The sequence below is a fragment of the Phytophthora ramorum genome (genome assembly GCF_020800215.1).
Source record: "Phytophthora ramorum isolate Pr-102 chromosome Unknown Phyram_PR-102_s0003, whole genome shotgun sequence".
NCBI classification, from domain to species: domain Eukaryota; phylum Oomycota; class Peronosporomycetes; order Peronosporales; family Peronosporaceae; genus Phytophthora; species Phytophthora ramorum.
Window position 1 is genome coordinate 308836 of NW_027150649.1, and position 13379 is coordinate 322214.

The following is a 13379-nucleotide window of genomic DNA, read 5'->3' on the forward strand; positions in this document are numbered from 1 at the left end:
GCTGCAATTGCTGCAAGCTACTGCACCGCTGCCTCGTCCACTGCGTTGTCGTAGCTCTTCTGCAGCCAATTCACAGTGAGCAGACGCGAGAAAGCATCGGTTGAGAGTTTTTCCGCGTCGCTGGCCAGGGTGAAATTCAGCGTCTTGGTCTCGTTGCCCAGCATCAGGAACGAGTTGGAGCTCCAGTAGCCTAGCACGCCCGGCGCGTCCACCTCTACGAACAGTGCGGCGAAGTACGAGGTCACGAGCTTCACGCTGAACGTGACGGCGCTGTCCATCTCCGTCTTTACGACCGAGTGTGCGGCCACCTCGCCCCAGCCCAGGTTGAGGCGTTTGTACGGCGCGAAGAAGTGGTGCGTGTCCTCGCAGGCAGCAACAGTGGTCGAGGTGGCGACACTCTTGGTAACACAGCGGACGAACAAGAAGCACGATCGGCGGTGGCAGGACGTCGATTCGTGGTCTAGAAACGTGTCGATCTTGAGCTCCTCGATGGCGCGGCTCTCCTAAACAAGCACAACGAGGTGTTAGTAATTGACACCTACGAATCATTTCACAGCTTGTGCACCAGTGCAGCTATCGGGATGGCCTGGCGGTTGATGGTCTTCACAATAGTACCACAAGCCGTTCGCCGAAGCTCAAACACGACGTCCACGTGCAAATCTTCGTTCACATCGCTCACGCCGTACACTTGTACGGCTTTGCCGTCACCCTGTTGGTGGATTGAAATGATGAACGGAGCAAACTCCCGCTTAGCCACGTAGTGCAGGCTTTTCCATCGACCAGAGTACTCGATGCTGGACCAACTGCTGCCTTGCCAAATGTCGTTGAGCTGCCAGTACAGAATACCCATGGTCATACCCAGCTCCGTATTCTTTCCGCGTCGCCACGTCTGGATGGCAGTTTGGTAGCACAGGGACTGCTGGATTTGTGTCAGGTACAGGTACGACTCGATCCGCTTGCTGATGCTGAAACCGAACGCTCCATCGCTTTGCGCGACAGACTCTTCGCTTAGCCACTTCTCGTTGCGAAATGGGAATGGGACGTGAAAGCGGCGATTCAACTGCGTCAGCATTTGAGTCGTACCGTTCTCGTGTCTTTCACGATACTTCAGGAACTGCCAAAATGCTTGAAAGGACCCCCAATCCTCTTTGGAGCTTACGTCACGGAGCGATGCGGCGGAAGGCCAGCTCTGAAAACCAAACTCGGAGATGAAGCGAGCGCGTGGGTACATCTGGTAGTCTTGGCAATCGTTGTTGTAGTCGTAGAAGTGAACATCGCTGCAGTAATATACAGCAGACGATCAGTTTCTAGTTGCTAGTTTTGCAAGTTTCAACTGAAGAAGGCGACAAGTACTCACCCAAACGCGATTCCGTTCGTAGGACCCCATCGTTTGACGTAAGGATCAACCGAGTACAAACCATTAGACGGAGAAGTATCCACGAACGGCCGAGTAGAATCTATTGCAACAATGGTCGGGTGAATGAGGTCAACAAAAAGCTTCGTGAAATCGGCAACCGCGATGTCGCGGTTGAAAGTTGTTCCCGGTGGAAAGATCGGAGCCTCGACAAACTGCTCCATCATGTTCTCGTTCTCGTTGTTTCCACCCCAAATCGCGATGCTGGTGTATTTGCGCAGCCGTGAAACTTGAAATGCCACCTCTTGCAGCGCATTTTGGAGGAATGTGGTGTCACGAGGATACATTCCACAAGCGAACATGAGCTCTTGCCACACTAAGATGCCCAGTCGATCGCACTCCGAGTAAAACAGATCGGATTCATATCGTCCACCGCCCCAGACACGAACCTGCAACACAACGGAAAACAATGAACAGTCAGCAAGTGTATGCAAGATTTGTTCACAACAAATACTTACGCACCATGTTCATGTTTGCAGCACGCACACTCTCCAGTAAGTGGCGTACTGTAGAGGTCTTGGTGCGTGTAGGGAACGAGTCGGTTGGGATCCAGTTAGCGCCTTTGATGAAGACAGGGACATAATTAATTTTGAAGTAGAACGTCTTCCCTTTCACATCACCAGCAGTGGTATCATCCTGGACTAGCTCCACATGGCGAAGTCCGCTCTTGTGAGAAAGAGATGACTTGAAATTCGAGTTCCATGCTTCCACCCGTACATCATACAGGTAGGCCTCGCCGTACCCGGTAGGCCACCAAAGCCTCGGATTCTCCAGTCGGAACCTGCAGCCATAAACAAAATACCAACAAAGAAATCTCGTTACGGCATTAAAGACGAAAGTAGCACCCCTCACAAACTCCTTACGAGAGTTCAATTGCCGCTTCGTCCGCCCACTCCTCGGGTATCGTCGTCGTCAACGCGTCCTCTTTCTTCCCGTTTACGAACAACTCAAACGCGACATCCTCGTGCTTCGTTTTGCCTCCATCTAGCGTTACACTGACGGTGACATCCACCACCGATAAATCCTCCTTCCCACCTGGGAACACCTGAACAACCTGCAGATTCCTCAGCTTCACCACCTGCTCCTCCATCTCCAAATGCACCGAGCCTGCAATGCCCGACGTCACGTACGCTGGACCCCAGTCCCAGCCGAAATCCGACCCTGCCTTCCGGACAAACGACCGCCGCGTCGGCTCCGTCCACGTATTGAAGTTTTCCGTCGCCGGGACGAAGTACGGGTACTTGTCCGCCTGCTGTCTCGCATACTGCGTCACCGGTTGAAACGTCACCTGTATGTGGTTCACCCCAGTCACTAGCACCTCTCCAGTGTCGATCCTGTACGACAGAAAGGAGTTCGCTGTTGTTGCAACCTGCTTCCCATTGACTGCAACTTCAGCCACCCCGTCCAGTGTCTCGAACACGAGCGTCGCTCTCGTCTGGACTGCGTCACTGGGCAGCGTCACCTGCGTCTCGTAGACCCACGTCTCACGTGCAACCCATTGGTACTCCCTCTCGTTGAAGCGGTAGTATGGGTCGCCTAGGATCCCTGCCGCCATCAAGTGGACGTGCGAGGTGCCAGGAACCGAGACCTTGTCCACGCGGATGGAGCCATTGGCAGAGCGGAACGTCCATCGGTCGAGCGAGACGACCCAAGCTGTCGATACAATTGCGCAGATACAATGCACTGCTAGAAGCGCAATACAAGCAAGACGCAGCCCCCACATAATGCTAGTGCCTGCTACGGGGGAGATTTGCAAGTGAACGGACGGCCTTGACACCAACCACTGCGCCACTTCAACCACGCGCGCAGTATCCACTGCTACACATTATTGTGTGCGCCACACACCTGATACACGACGTTTGAAGCCTAAAAATACAGCGTGTGTATTCCCGATACTAAAGCCAGCGCGGAGGAAGTGTAGCTTGAAGCGCAGGAATAAGGGCGCTTTGTAGAGGGCAGACACAGACAGACAGAGGCCATGGCGACACGAGACGTGACGCGCCAGTTCCTGCAGTTGCGCGCGGACGAGAAGGCCAAGGTGCTGCGGCGCAAGAATATTGTGAGCCACCGCGAGGAGGGCAATGCGCTCATGCAGAGCGCGGACCAAGAGTCCACGAGCGTTGCTATCGCCCCCGGGTGGGTGGACGTCGTAAACGGCACGAACCAACACGTGGCTCGCATCAAGGAGAGGAGTGAGTGGGCAGGATGACACTAAGGAGGAGGAGGCTGAGGTATTGAGTTATTGACAATGTGGCTGCTGCCTGGCCAGTGGAGAAGCTTAACAAGCTGCACACGAGTCGCCTCATGGTGCGCTTCGACGGCTCCGAGTCCAAGTACGAACAGGAGATCGACCACGTCACGCAGGACATCACGGACGAGTTCCGCAGTGCCGAGAAGGGACTGCGGCGGATGGCGCAGAGCGACAGGAACGGAGAATTCTCGGCTGCGGACGCCAAGACCAGACAGAACGTGCAGCGGTGAGTGCAGCAGAGGGGATACTGGTGTGTAGGTGGTTGTGGGCTGATGAACTTGCTATTGGTTGTTATTGGCGAGCAGAGCATTGGCGACGCAGCTTCAGACGCTGTCGGGCGACTTCCGCAAGTCGCAGAAGACGTACCTCGCGCGTGTAAAGAACCAGAAAGAGGGTCCGGTAGAGTTTGACTTCCTCTCGGAAAACGATGCCAAGCAGAAACGACGCGGCGGAGGAGATACAGTGAGTTGCACTAGAGTTTGGGAGAGGTTCATACGCGAACTGACACCTGTGATACTTGTCTCGACTGGCCGCAGGGATTCACACAGGCGCAGGTCACGGAGGTGGAGATCGCCGAGGACGTGATCAACGAGCGGGACCAGGAGATCCAGCGCATCGCCACGTCCATCACGGAGCTGGCTACAATATTTAAGGAACTAGCAGTGCTCGTCATCGACCAGGGCACGATCCTCGATCGCATCGACTACAACATGGAGCAGGTGGTGGAGCAGACCGAGAAGGGGATCGAGGAGCTGGAGAAGGCCGAGCAAACGCAGAAGAATAGCCGCCCCATGAAGTGCATCGGCCTGCTGCTCGTCATGATCTTCATCATGACGTTGTTGCTGGTGCTCAAACACTCGTAGAAGACTCCAGGTGGACAGAATGTGCGTCCTCAACACACTAATCGAAAATCTCAACCGCTTAACACAAATATTGTGTCAAACGTTGACGTAATCTGCTCACTATTGTCATTTTTTGCTGGTCAAATCATGGACGCTGAGGTGCAGCAGCAGCAGGCGCTCATGCGCTCGCTGCGCGTGTTTGTGGACGCTCTGCGGGACATCAAGAAAACGGATGATGGCGACAGCGTCCATCACGAGGTCGTGGAGGCCGTGCGTGGGCTTTGTGGGTCCTCCGAGACGCAGCAGGACATCCAGTGGCACGACGAAGCCTGGCAGAGCGGTCTCGTGCTGAACTTTCGGCGTCTGAGCCTCTGCATGGCGCGGCTGGACGCGCTGGAGGCTCAAGAGAGAGAGACAATGGGACCGCCGACTCCCAGACAAGCGGAAAAGCCCATGGCGCCCGCGGGTTTACTGAGTCTGCGAGATTATTCGGTGCTGCAGGCAGCCGTGGAGCTGCTCTTCTGCTGGGGCGCGTACCCTCGAGTAGCTGCAGGCATGCTGCTGCCCCTTGAGAAGAGAAGAGCTACACGAACTTTGGAGAGTAAGAAGCGTCGTTAGGGTGAGTTGGGAGACTGGTACTGAATGAGTTGTTGTGACTGTAGTTTCCAAGGAGGTTTTGGCGTGGGGATATCGAGGATATAGTGGGGTTACTGAGGTTGCTAGGAAGGATGGAATGATGACGAGCGAGCTGTTGCGGATCACGCAGGCGTTGCTGCAGCTGCTGTCGCTGCCGCAGTTCCAGCCGATTCTCCTGCCCAAGTACGTGGTGGAGCTGCTGGCTCTGCTTGTGTATGGGGAGGTTGCGATGGATACAGAAACACCAACGGCAACACAAACAGAGTTTATTCGGCTGCGAGAGATGGTGTTGCGTGTGCTGCCGTTGCGAATGAGTATGAGTAGCCTGCGGGCAGCACTGGGCCAGGTTACACCTGCAGCGAGCGAGCAGGCGGTAGGTCGGCGGTTTAAGGCGCGGTGTGGTAATTTGTTGTCACGTTTGCTGATGGAAGACGGTGGTATTGTGGCGACGATCGAAATGCTGCTCGGAGCGGTGGAAGGGGGCAACACGCAGGCAAGAATGCAGGTTGCCACTCTCATCTGTCAGTGCCCAAGTGGCGAGGACCCTGAAAAGTACGCGGCCGCTTTGTGCACCCAAGTACGCGAACTATTGCTTGCGGCAGTCACGCCTGAGAAAGGGAATACCAGCAGCAAACTGCTTGGCGAGATGGCAGCGCTGTTGGCGGATCAGCTGGCAACACGCCACCCGACTTTGTTTGATACACAAATCTTGTCAGTGCTGTTCTACCCGCTTCTGATCTATGAGGATACCCGTTCGGATGCTGGGGACACTACTGAGGAGGATCTGATGCACTGCGTAGGCATCGCTCGGCTACTACTTTGTGGCCCGCCTTCTTCCCAGCGTTTTCTGCAGGCCCTCGCTCCGCTGGTCCGTCCGCTCTTGCACATGTATGCATTTGCCGCAACAAGTAAAAGTTTTCTGGCGATACCGCTACGAGCGCTGCTTACTGCGTGGATTCGCTCGTGTTCCAGTGCTGCATTACTTCTTCAAGTGTCTGTGCTACCGGTAACGTTGCCGCTCCAAACCACCTTGACTGGCTGCGGGTACGAACGGAATTATGCCCAAGAATCATGGAGACCACCTCGGCAATTTTGTTCTGGTGGTGGAGGTGGCATATCTCTTCGACACGTTAACACCTCTTCTTCGTTGATGGGTAACGACGAAGAGCCCACTGAACCATTGAAAGCGTTGTTGATGCCGCTGGTAGAGCTGCTGGGTGACAAAGAGCTGGAAAACTCGGAAGTGGTGGGCGACCTCTTTTCATCGCTGTTGCTTACGTATATGCGTGTCCGAAAGCACGGCAAAGAAGGATCCAGCGAGTTAAGCGACAAAAGCGAAGATGTGACGTCGACACTGGCATTGTACGAGCTCATGAAAAGCCCTACCAGCGCGGAAGGTGTCGAGATGGTGTTGATGCTGCTATTAACTCTCATTGAGTGTCTAGGACCATCCGTGCTGCGCAGTGCTGCAACAGTTTTGCAGTGCATCGGAACTGTTTTAGAGACATACAACACGCCTACGAGTAAGCTTGTGGACCAAGACCTGCACGACAACAGTGTAACACAAGCAGAAAATGCCGGAGATGAGGAAGAAGGCGACGAAATCCTGACAATTTGCTTGGGTGTAGTGATGACAATTTTGGAGGCCGGTTCTTCCCATCGCAGCGATTCGGAAGAGCAGCAACTTCGTGCAATGCTGCCAGTACTGGAAGTTTTATCTCGTCACCCGCGGCCTGAAGTTGCCGAGCTCTCAAGCAATGCGCGTGCACAAATTCTAAGTCGCGGTGCTACAGAAGCTACCGGTGCCAATACGGTCAAAAAAGGCGAACAAACATTTGATAAAATGCTTCGGGAGGCCGAACAAGACCTGTCAAGTCAGTTGGTGCCTCTGCGCGCGCGTGGTGTGGTTTCGCTGACAAACCTTGTTCGTAGAAGTCATGGGTACGCACGCGATGCAGAGTGGACACCGCGGGTGCATGCTCTAGCTCGTGTGTTCCTGCTTCATTTGCACGACTCCGAAAGCTACGTCTTTCTTGCAGCCGTACAGGGTCTGGCAGCGCTAGCAGATGCACATCCCAACGTGGCCATTCCTGCTCTTGTGAAGGCCCTACGAGACCCGAACACGTCACTGGAATCCCGTATCAAGCTAAGCGAAGCGCTGTTGTTCTCAGCCAAGCGGTGTGGCGAGACACTGCCGAAGTTTGCCAAGCTGTTTGTGTATGCTTATCTGGATTGCATCCGCCCTCTTCCCTCCAAGAGACAACATGTTGAGCTCATTCAGAAAGAGGCCAGTAGACGTGTTCAACTGATTCAAGAGGTGTCAAGCGCTGAAGAGGAAGCAGCAGCGAAAGCAGAATCTGAACTTCCAGACAACGAACCTGAAAGTGAGGCGGAGCTACTTGCAGCAGCTACGCTGCGGGCAAGTTGTCTGTCAAACCTGGCGGAGGTTTGCGCGCTGCTGCAGTGGGGATTACAGCCGTTCCTCCTCGACGTCCTGACGTGTGTCTTCGGCGTCTTGCAGTTAGAACTTGAGTTTGAGGTCAAGCGGCGACCAAAATCTACTGGTAGTGATACTACTGAGGACCATAAGAAGCAAAGATTGAGGAAACACCAAGAGGAAGTGCGACAACAACGCGTGGTTGCGGTGCGTCGTGGAGCTGTATTTGTGCTGCGATATCTCGTGGAACTGCTTGGCTGGAAGATGCTGGAGCTCATGCCGGACCAGCTGCCGCCGCTGTATCACACGCTGAAGCATGTTGCGCGTGTCGACCGGGATCAAGTGGTAGGTTTCCACGCTAATCGGGCACTAAGGGCACTGGACGATGTCATGCGAGCTGAGCTTTTCCCACGTGTGGAGGAGCAAGACGCGGCGTTCGGTATCTCAAGCCTACGCATCCTCTAGTTTGAGGCGGAGGGCAGAATGACACTCATCATCGTTTGGTAATCTTTGGCAATGAAAATCACCAAGCACGCTCCTTGAGCCCCGCTACCAAAGCCACTCATCAAAATACTATAAATTGGAGGCACCATCGCGGCAGACCGGCTCGCCCTCAATACGCCAACTGAGTGCTCTTCAACCTCGTCGAATATGGGATCTACGTACACCTTGCTACAAACTTGCTGGTGTTATTTTTCCCTAACACCATGGAAAATGCTTGGCACTTCCTCGTGTTCGTTAACATCAAACCTTTGGCCGGATATTAGCAGAGGTGTTCCAGTAATTGAGCGTTGAAGTAAATGGCGCGAAAGCAACACTGCTACGGGTGACCAGCGCATCGGGACCCTTTCGTGAGCTCGACCAGTTGTCTACTTCGGTATTTAGCTTGATTGGGTCCCGACGGATCTTGCAGGACACTCCGATGTGCGATGGCACCTTGAAGCTTTCCCACCCCCAGTCTTACTTTCGTTGACGAACATGTACTTCAAGTCGACGAAATCAAGGCAGTGCTAGAGAGAGAATTGACAGTCCTGACATGAAGCTATCTTCCACGTGAAAGTCTTGCCTCTGCTTTCGTTGTGATTGTTTGTTGTAGTGGACGTCATCATCGCTTCACTTATTTCCCATGTTTTCCCTCGTGGTTGGAGCGGTAGCGAACACGTTTGGAATCGGTGGAGGAATCATCAACGGGCATCTGCTGCTAGAACTGATTGTTTTGCGTCTATACTGATTGCTTACTTTGTGCTTGGTTTGCCTTGCCCCGGTCTCGCCATGCAGTGCCTTCGTTCAGCTCAGGACGATTCTCGCTGTGCAGAACCCGTGGCGAGGCAGAAGGTGGATCTGCACCTCCTGCGCCCATCGGTTTTCATGTGACGTAGTCGGCCAGCTGTGTCGTACGGCGCTTTAATTGCCCGTCGCTGATTATCTTTTCGATGGCCGTCATCGTTCTCATCAGCGCTGTTGCCATGAGCATTGACAGTGTTCGCTGCTCGCCTAGCTGCAATCCTCATATTGCTTTCACTTCGATCTGCTTTGCACCTCGAAGTTGTTGATGCCTGCAGCTCTCTCACTGTTTCCTACCGCGTCAAGCGAAGCAGGTACGTAGACTCCAATCGATTGACCATAGGCACCTCGGTCACAGCTCGACAGCCAAGCCCTGCGGTGCGTCATCTTCCCCAACTGTATCCCGCAGGGAAACGTGCTTGGGCAAGCCAATGCACAGCGATGCTACGTCCACGTCGTGACCCCTTTGTTTGATCGGAGACCACGTTGAAGTGCTCTTCGCTGTGCTTGTGCGGCCTTTTTCGAGCGTTCACAGCCTGGCGGATCTCTTGATACGAGTTCAGGTGCAGTCGTCTCAATCGTCCTTCCTCATTTCCAAACGGCACTGCTTCCGCGCTTGCAACATGTTCCAGCTCCCGTGGCAGTTCTCGCCCGATGTAGTCGAGATTGAACGCTTCCGCGCTTGCCACCGCCGTCACCGTCGCAACCAGCAACTGAACGTGGCCCCCAGCTCAAATGTCGAAGACCTGGACGTGGACGAGGGCCGAACACGTAAGACCCCGGCCAAGTGGCGCGAGAGGCGACAGCAGCAACACCAACAACTGCCCGTGAACCACCAGGAAGACGGTATCTGGCCCGAGTCCGCTGGCACCGAAATGCACCTGGGCTTCAACGCCTTTGACTTCGCAGCTTCACCGGAATGCTTCGTCGACGAGGTCGAGCAGCCAGAGGAGAGCAAAGCTCTGCCTTCCCACGAGATCACTGACCTGCAGCTTGAATCTTTCTACCACGAAGGTTCAGAGCTGTCGGATGAAAACAACATGCTGACGGATGAGACCGACGAGGGCAAAGCCTTGTTCACGAAACGACAGCTCAACATGGCTCATGTGGCAAAGCAGGTCACGTCGATGGGCTTCAACAGTGCGAGTCTATGGGAGCGGAAATTCCCGAGTCTTCCACAGCCTGGTGGACTGGCCCGGACGTTGCCATCACTCGGTCAGAACGGCCGACGAGAGGCCCCCGTGCACTACACTACCCACGCTGAACAGCGACGCGCGCTCTACTATCGATACTACGCGTGAGCTGCTGGATCCGAGTTCCTTTCAACGTTTGAATAGCGTCCATGTTTCAGCTGTACCAGTAAACAAAAACCAATGCGTTGTGCATTTCGTGATGAACCTCTTCCCCGGCAACTCTCATCAACCAGCGATTGTCAGGCTGACTAATATCCTAGCAGCACACATCATTATCCACCCTCGTCACCTCGACGACAAGGGGCCGTAATACATGTACGGTATCGCGCAAGAGTGCGAGAAGTGTAAGTAAAGCAAATAGATATCAACGCCGACCATGGTCGATGAATTCTTTAAGAGTTAACTTATGGTACAAACTATAAACGGGAAAACTATGGTACAAACACATTCTAGCAGCTCACGCGTAATGTTGTGATTGGTGGTGTGGTGGCCAACATTGGTCACCTTGTGCAGTGTACTGCATCGGGGGCACCCACAGGCTCCTCGACGGGACGCTTTGTCCGAACGCCGGCAGCTGGCGGATTGGTCCTCCTGGCTGACGCAGCCCCGGAAGGCTCTGCTCCCACATACTGGCACAGTGGAAGCCCATGGACGTGACCTGCTTAGCCACCTCAGCCATGCGCTGCTGCTTGTGCTGCTCAGAGTGTGCGTGACACAAGGAAACGCTCTGCTCCTGCTCGCCGTAGAAAGCCTCGGGCGAGGCCGAGAAGTCGAAGGCGTTGAAGCCCATGAGCATCTCCGTACCTGCCGACACGGGCCAATGGCCGTCGCCCTGTTGGATAGAAACCTGCGTCTGCTGCTGTTTTAGGCGCCAATTGGCCGAGATTTTGCGCTTGCGGCCGTCGTCCACGTCCAGGTCCTCGACCTTGGAGCTGGGCGTGAACTGCTGCGCCTGGTGGCGGAGCAGGCGGCGGTGGCGCGCGCGGAACCGCTCGATCTCGACGGCCTCGTCGTCGAGTTTAGGGCCGACGGTGGGCGAAATGAACTGGAGCATGGGTGGGTGCGCTCGGTGCGTTCTATTGGGAAGTGCGGACGGAAGAGCGCGGTGCGCAGTGATGTTGTTGCCTTTTGCTGAACTTCGTGACGCCCGCGAAGACTGCGCGTGGATTGGATAAAAATACGCATTTTGACCAATCCGCGCGCCGGTTCCGTGAACGTCACTTTTCGCGCACTTCAACGTTCACAGTCTCCGGTATGGCAAATCTTGCCCGCGCGAACGTGGATACTACGACGCCGCGCATTGGCTTGACCAAACTCACCGAGCTGTTCCCATGTGATAGCGGCTTGTGGCTGGACAGTGTACACCAAGGGTGACAGGCCTTGATCTGCCCGTGACTGGGCCGCTTGTGGGGCAGCGATTGGTTTGGTCTGCACAGCACCGTTCATAGAAAATGCCGAGGACGTTGGTATCCTGCAGGGCAGGACTGGCGCGAGCCCCTGAAAACCGCCGCTGCTGCTGCTTGCCCACCGATGTCAGTCGGTTGTTTGTGGGGTATGTGCATTGACTTCGCCTTGGCTTCCGTCAGTGCGAACGTTGTCTTGTCGACCATCAGCAGATGTCGTTGAAGCGCCGACGAAGTCGGATAAGACTGCACCATTTGTGTCTTGACTGGCAAGGAGACATCTGCCGCCGCGCAGCAAGAAAAGCTGTGGGGTGCATCACCGCGGCACGAATCGGATTGGAGGTATGCGATCTCGGGCGGAGCATATACGATGTAGCCCCCCCCCCCCCAATGCCACGCCAAAGTTTTCGTGCACTAGCTCGTGCAGCGTACTAATCTTTTCGTGTGGTAATCATATGCTTCACCAATCACAGAGCTTCAAAATAATCCGACCGGCAAACGACCTCTGAAGACACGGCCGAGTTTATGACTGTGGGCATCACATGATTCACGAGCTCTCGTAACAGGGTGGAGATGAAAGCAAGGCGAAGCCCGATCTAGCGGCAAGAATTGGCACATTTGTAGTCTGCCAACTCAACCACATCCATCTCGCCAAACTTGCATAGAGCAGCTGAAGCGTACCACTCAAGGCGAGTTTGCTCGAGGGATAGCGATCCGAATTGATAGTACTTCTGAAATTCAACAGCTTATGGTACAATTACAACGACTACCTCACGCGTAGTACTGCGGTTGGTAGTAGAGCGCTCGTCGCTGATCATTGGGCGTAGCATAATGCACGGGCGCACTCCACACAGAGCTCTGGCCAAAAGTGGGTAGCTGCCGGATGAGCCTGCCAGGCTGTCGCTGGTCAGGAAACCGCCGCTCCCAGAGAATGGCGCTGTTGAAACCCATGGACATCACTTGCTTGGCGACTCCAGCCATGCGCTCTTTTTGCTTCTGTTCACTCTTCTCATCCAATGGCTCTGATTTGCTCTCGACGTGTAACTCCGGATCTTCCTGGAAGGCTTCGGGTGACGCCGAGAAGTCGAAGGCGTTGAAGCCGACGTGCATCTCGGTACCTGCCGCCACGGGCCAATTGCCGTCGTCCTGCTGGCTCTTGAGCTGCATCTGCTGCTGTTTTTGTCGCGACTTGGCCGAGATTTTGCGGGTGCGACCATCGTCCACATCTAGGGGTCCCACCTTCGAACTGGGCGTCGAGAGAAGCGTCTGGTCGCGTTGTAGACGGCGGTGGCGAGCACGGAATCGCTCGATCTCGGCAGCTTCGTCGCTGAGTTTGGGGCCAACGAGGGGCTGCGTGGGCAGCATGAATTCGGACGTGGATGTGACGACTGCGGGACGACTGCGCACAAGGCAATCGATTTGGAAATGAGAGCGGCGTGGGAAATCGTGCAGGCTGGTGCCAAGCGTGACAGCACCAGCTCGGACCAACCACTGCGCGCTGTGCACCAACGTCACGCACGTAAAAGCGGCGAAGGGTGCGCGCTAACGATGGTGACGAACAGAAAGTTTCATCGCGATCCGACTGTGGCAAGCCAAGGCCCAACGCTGGCACGCGCCTGTCGTCGGAATGTCCTCCAACGCGCACGAAGAGAAACCAAGTATTGGCCGCGAATTTTAGGGCTCTGGTCCGATTGCCGTACCGATCGCCATGTATTCTCCTGCATTGTACAGCCGAAGCACGTTGACCGTGTCGCCACTTCAATACAGTCATCCGATTGTAGTTGATGAGTTTTGCCGACAGTGGCACGCACCACTGACAAAGTGGTTGGAACGAGCAGTGACTTGGAGACTTAGTCCGCCGCAATTGGTTTGGTCGTACAATCCAGGCTTAGACATGGCTCGCTGCGGCAGCAATTGAT

General features: G+C 54.9%; 6 protein-coding genes across 6 annotated transcripts; 3 read left to right on the forward strand and 3 right to left on the reverse strand.

Annotated features, from left to right (window-relative positions):
• Nucleotides 1-17: 17 nt before the first annotated feature.
• Nucleotides 18-3137, reverse strand: KRP23_3237 (Beta-mannosidase; the record flags this gene model as incomplete). The annotated part of the gene is made up of 5 exons (XM_067888061.1): nucleotides 18-503; nucleotides 566-1277; nucleotides 1358-1803; nucleotides 1877-2195; nucleotides 2278-3137. The coding sequence occupies 5 exons, from the start codon at nucleotides 3135-3137 to the stop codon at nucleotides 18-20; spliced, it is 2823 nt and encodes a 940-aa protein (XP_067747338.1).
• A 255-nt stretch (nucleotides 3138-3392) lies between these two features.
• On the forward strand, nucleotides 3393-4528 carry KRP23_3238 (Syntaxin-41; the record flags this gene model as incomplete). The annotated part of the gene is made up of 4 exons (XM_067888062.1): nucleotides 3393-3606; nucleotides 3684-3891; nucleotides 3971-4127; nucleotides 4202-4528. The coding sequence occupies 4 exons, from the start codon at nucleotides 3393-3395 to the stop codon at nucleotides 4526-4528; spliced, it is 906 nt and encodes a 301-aa protein (XP_067747339.1).
• Nucleotides 4529-4654: 126 nt separating this feature from the next.
• Nucleotides 4655-8045, forward strand: KRP23_3239 (Transport and Golgi organization protein 6-like protein; the record flags this gene model as incomplete). The annotated part of the gene is made up of 2 exons (XM_067888063.1): nucleotides 4655-5108; nucleotides 5170-8045. The coding sequence occupies 2 exons, from the start codon at nucleotides 4655-4657 to the stop codon at nucleotides 8043-8045; spliced, it is 3330 nt and encodes a 1109-aa protein (XP_067747340.1).
• Nucleotides 8046-9487: 1442 nt separating this feature from the next.
• Nucleotides 9488-10165, forward strand: KRP23_3240 (uncharacterized protein; the record flags this gene model as incomplete). Its single annotated transcript, XM_067888064.1, has 1 exon — nucleotides 9488-10165. One exon carries the CDS (start codon nucleotides 9488-9490, stop codon nucleotides 10163-10165), a length of 678 nt encoding a protein of 225 aa, XP_067747341.1.
• Nucleotides 10166-10514: 349 nt separating this feature from the next.
• On the reverse strand, nucleotides 10515-11111 carry KRP23_3241 (uncharacterized protein; the record flags this gene model as incomplete). Its single annotated transcript, XM_067888065.1, has 1 exon — nucleotides 10515-11111. The coding sequence occupies one exon, from the start codon at nucleotides 11109-11111 to the stop codon at nucleotides 10515-10517; it is 597 nt and encodes a 198-aa protein (XP_067747342.1).
• A 1120-nt stretch (nucleotides 11112-12231) lies between these two features.
• Nucleotides 12232-12825, reverse strand: KRP23_3242 (uncharacterized protein; the record flags this gene model as incomplete). The annotated part of the gene is made up of 1 exon (XM_067888066.1): nucleotides 12232-12825. One exon carries the CDS (start codon nucleotides 12823-12825, stop codon nucleotides 12232-12234), a length of 594 nt encoding a protein of 197 aa, XP_067747343.1.
• Between the last annotated feature and the right edge of the window lie 554 nt (nucleotides 12826-13379).